Source organism: Amphiura filiformis, chromosome 19 (assembly GCF_039555335.1).
Source record: "Amphiura filiformis chromosome 19, Afil_fr2py, whole genome shotgun sequence".
NCBI classification, from domain to species: domain Eukaryota; kingdom Metazoa; phylum Echinodermata; class Ophiuroidea; order Amphilepidida; family Amphiuridae; genus Amphiura; species Amphiura filiformis.
Window position 1 is genome coordinate 21,453,410 of NC_092646.1, and position 4,286 is coordinate 21,457,695.

The window sequence follows — 4,286 nt, forward strand, 5'->3', positions numbered from 1 at the left end:
CCAGAGGAAAAAAGCACTTGAAATTCCGGAAAAAGCCATTTAAAGTTTGAATTCTCTCATTGAACCCTGTGGTAAAGCCACATTTTGGAATTCAAATTGGACAATATCCTACATATTGACTGCCTTAAAATTGCAGGGGTTGAAAGTATGGGCAATTTCAAACATTTTATTTTTTTTGACCCCCCCAACACCCCCCAATGCATTTTGTCCCCTTCAAAAAATTTGGTGTATGGCGGGTGATACAGGCCCCATGACACAAGGGAAAAAGCGGTAAAACGAGCAAAATCGCTCAAAAACGCTAAGTTCGCCAAAATTTCCCACAATTTCTGTTAAGTAAGCTTATAATCTGAAAAAGAGTCGAGATTCTGCAAATAATGTGCAAATAATGTGAAATAATGTGCGATTTACCGCTTTTTCCCTTGTGACATGGGGGCTAAACTACAAAGACATGCAGATTCAAGTAAGCTGCTGAATTCTTGGAAGAAGATAGATGGCAGAATTTTGCTACGCTTGCTGGTTGGCCTGTAGATGGTTATCAGCTTCAAAGGATCTTGCATTCAGTGACGTAGCGTCATAGGGGCACGGGGGGGCACGTGCCCTCAATCGATCTGAATTTTTTTAATGCCCAAAAACGGTTTGTGCCCCCAGTTAGACCCGGTGCCCCCATCATGGTCGGTGCCCCCACCCCCAAATGTGATGAACCACGCTACGCTACTGCTTGCATTCCTCTCTTGAGGTGACGGACAATTCAAGGCATTCAAATGATTGAAAACTATATTTGTTTCTATTGAGTCACCCATCACTGGGGATAACACAAATGCCTCCAACCCACTCTTGCCTGGGCGGGGTAGTGTGTGGAATTTATAACCAAGACGAGTGTTTAACCAACTTTGAGGGTTTTCTTACATTGTGCAAATAGCACAAGTCAAGTCGTGGCCAGTTATATATTCTGAAGGCAAACCACTGGAACTAACCACTTCGACAGGGAAAAAATACGAAATTAGATCAGGGGTGTTTGTACCGCGTATGGTTTCTGGGTTTCGGTCTAAGCAGACGTATTGGGTGCGCGGGTGATTCCATCTTGCTGCAGCCATGTAGCCAGCATATTCTCTGGTCCATTTGGTAGGGCATTCCATTGTTGCGGGCATCATGAAGGCCTGTACTCGAGCCATTCGACTTTGACACATGACGCATGGAGTATCATACATATGGACATCGTGAATCGCTCCTGGTTCACCACTACGGTATTCCGCTCCATAGATTCTTGACCGGGCCGGTTGTTGGCCTGACTCTGATCTGTTGAACTGTGGAGAAAGTGTTAAGCATTGGTAATTGGAACCTCCGCCAGGAACATTACCTCCATCACTTCCTTTAGCACCAGCCGATACACCTGCAATACATCAGATAGAAGACCGTCAGCATTTATCCTAGCATCGCCTACTCGGTTACATAATATTAGACGTAGCTCTTGTTTTATATAACAAGACGAGTCTTTCAAAAAGACACAGTTCATGGAATAGGTGTATAGCAATTTGTCATAACTTTCCATTTTCATAGTTCCTACTCTGCACTGATCTTACAATAAATTAGTGATTTGAGGCATAATGATACCTACATCCTGACCCTGGCTTATATAACTCTCCAGCAATTTTGAAAACTTTCAAATCAATATCACTATAGGCCTATTGAAATTCAATTATACCATGCAGATAATAACCTTGGCCCAATAATTATTAGTGTTCCAATTAAGATAAGCAAACATTACTGGGTAGATAACAGGACCTAAATGTCGTTAGTTGGAAGTAATTGAGTAAATCGCCTGTATCAAAATATTCAGTGCATTTTTCATATGTGCAGTGATTTGCTCAGCCTTATCACAAAATAAACAATAGCATTGACCTTACCCACCAATCAGTAAAGCCTATTATAATCATGTGATGGCTTAATCCAATAGTAAACATGCTTAGAAAAAATGCAAAAAAAAAAGTCCTGGCTACCATTGTCTCAATACAAGATAAGATGTGCTAAAAAGTTGAGTTGATGGGCTACAATAGGTATTCAAGACACAGTGTATGTAAGGGATAAACTGTGCATATGAGATATGGGTTCAAGTGGGGGAAATGTTTACTCCGTGAACAAAAAATAAAAAATCTCTCTTTAAGGGTGGTCTTAACCCTGGATTTATGGAAACTTTTGGGCCTCATAACTGCTAAATTGTTGGTCTAAAGTATAAAACAGTATACATATTTGGAATGACAAAGACTTGATAAATTCATCTATGAGGGTTATTTTTGCCCACATTTTTTCGTTCAAAGTAAAAAAAAAAATTCTTGGGTCAAAATTCATTAAAAAAAACTAGATAATAATATCTAGGAATCGTTTTTTAATTTTGACCAACTTTGAGAAAATGGTCAAAATGCTTAATATTTTTAAAAAAGCATAAAGAAGCCCAAACATGTTTGGTGAAGTTGGTCAAAATAAAAAATAAAAACTTATAAAAATAAAAAAACGTATTCTAGATATTTTTATCTAGTTCTTAAAAATTAGTAAAAAACATGTTTCGCCCAAGAATTGTTTTTGTCATGTTGAACGAAAAAATTTGGCCCCAAAAAACTGTTTTCTGGGATTTGGGCCAAAAATTAGCATTTTGGCCCAAATTTGACCTCACAGATGAATTGATCAAGTCTTTGCCATTCTAAATATGCATACTTTTATATACTTTTAAGATACTGTTAAAACACGCTTTTATACACTAATACGCTTGCTTCAATATGTTCAACCGTCAAGTGCCTAGATTTCAATTGCAAAATAGAAACCGTGGAAAAGCGGATACGTATCCCCCGATCGCACTCACCAGTATACACAAGATCTGCTGTATCTGGACATACAGTACGTCCCCACCTAATATATGTCACTCCAGCTGGTTTATATTGGTCTTCCGCTGGCGGGAGCGACGGTGGACTGGTAGACTGCGGCAAAGCAGCAATCTGTAAAATGGAAAATTAATAAAATAAATAAGTCTTAGTACCTTATTTAGAGAATAAAGATTAAAGGTATTGGTTTTAGCCACTGGAGTGCATCTATCGTCTCATAATACACGGGCGACGTCATTATTTTATGTAAAACAACGAGGCAAAGCCGATTTTTTACGCCAAATATAATGATGTCGCCCGTGTTATATGAGACGATAGATGCTTGACAGCGGCTAAAAACAATACCTTAATTCTCATTCTTAAACTCTTTTTTTTAAATATCATAAGTATTACAAATTTTGATCAAAAAATCCTACATTTTTACCTAGGGCTTAAAATCGATCAGTCTCGTTGTTGCTATGCCCCCCCCGATTAGTTCAAATAGCGAGTACGCGTATCGCGTTGATGTACACGCGCTGACCCGTGTCATATCGTGTCATATCACACGGGCAAGAACCAATTAGATTGCAGGAACGTTCTCAAGTGTTTAAGAATCATTCATTAGGTTAGTCAGTCAGTCAGTCATAAAATGTTTATTTATATTTCACCTGTTCATTACATGACTCACCTTACTTTTACTTGGCAAATCGACGCTACCGAAATCTTCGGTATTATTAGTGACTCGGTCTTGAAGTTCCTTGATAAGTGCTTGGGTTTCAATTGCCGTTTGATTCGATATCTTGGTGTGCATCCCGATAATGATTGCCACTATGATCAGGATTATTATTTGAAAAAGAGCAAAGACTCCCAGGTTTTGCACGGTGCAAATTGCCGTCCTTTCCATCTTTTCGACACTACCTGATTTTACAGAGTAATTCTTGTTTTGGTCATCGCACGTATCGTCAGTAAACACTAGATACTTGGTGTCAGATGTATCTCTGCAAGAATCCATAATAATGGGCAACAATCTTCGTCTTGTAGGAGGATGAACTTCTGATTCGCGGAACGGTGAAATTGAGTTTCGTGTTGATTGTCAGTAGCAATGAATATTGACTGACTTCTATATAATACACCATTGGATTTGGTTCATGCTCATATAATCAGGTATTATATTATATATGTGTAAATTTGTGTAGGCGGGTCAGAAAGAAATGACCAACTGCTTTTCAGGAAAAGAGCTAGGTTAATATAGCTGCCCTCAACTTCGGAGAACTTCCTTTTACTGGTATACGGTTACCCATAATGTATACCATTAGGATATCGATATATCCTGTGTACTTGATGGTTTATCATTTAAAGCTACATTCAGAAATCGTTTGTTTAAAAACTGTATACTTTTTAGGTGGAAGTTAAAACTTCTCCACAAATTGATGA

The 4,286-nt window shown here is 38.4% G+C and overlaps 1 protein-coding gene across 1 annotated transcript; it reads right to left on the reverse strand.

Annotated features, from left to right (window-relative positions):
• Window positions 1–441: 441 nt before the first annotated feature.
• LOC140141043 (uncharacterized) lies at window positions 442–4,047 on the reverse strand. Its single transcript, XM_072162821.1, has 3 exons — window positions 3,541–4,047; window positions 2,855–2,987; window positions 442–1,390 (listed from the first exon to the last, which is right to left on the reverse strand). Exons 1-3 carry the CDS (start codon window positions 3,862–3,864, stop codon window positions 903–905), a joined length of 945 nt encoding a protein of 314 aa, XP_072018922.1. The 5' UTR covers window positions 3,865–4,047; the 3' UTR covers window positions 442–902.
• Between the last annotated feature and the right edge of the window lie 239 nt (window positions 4,048–4,286).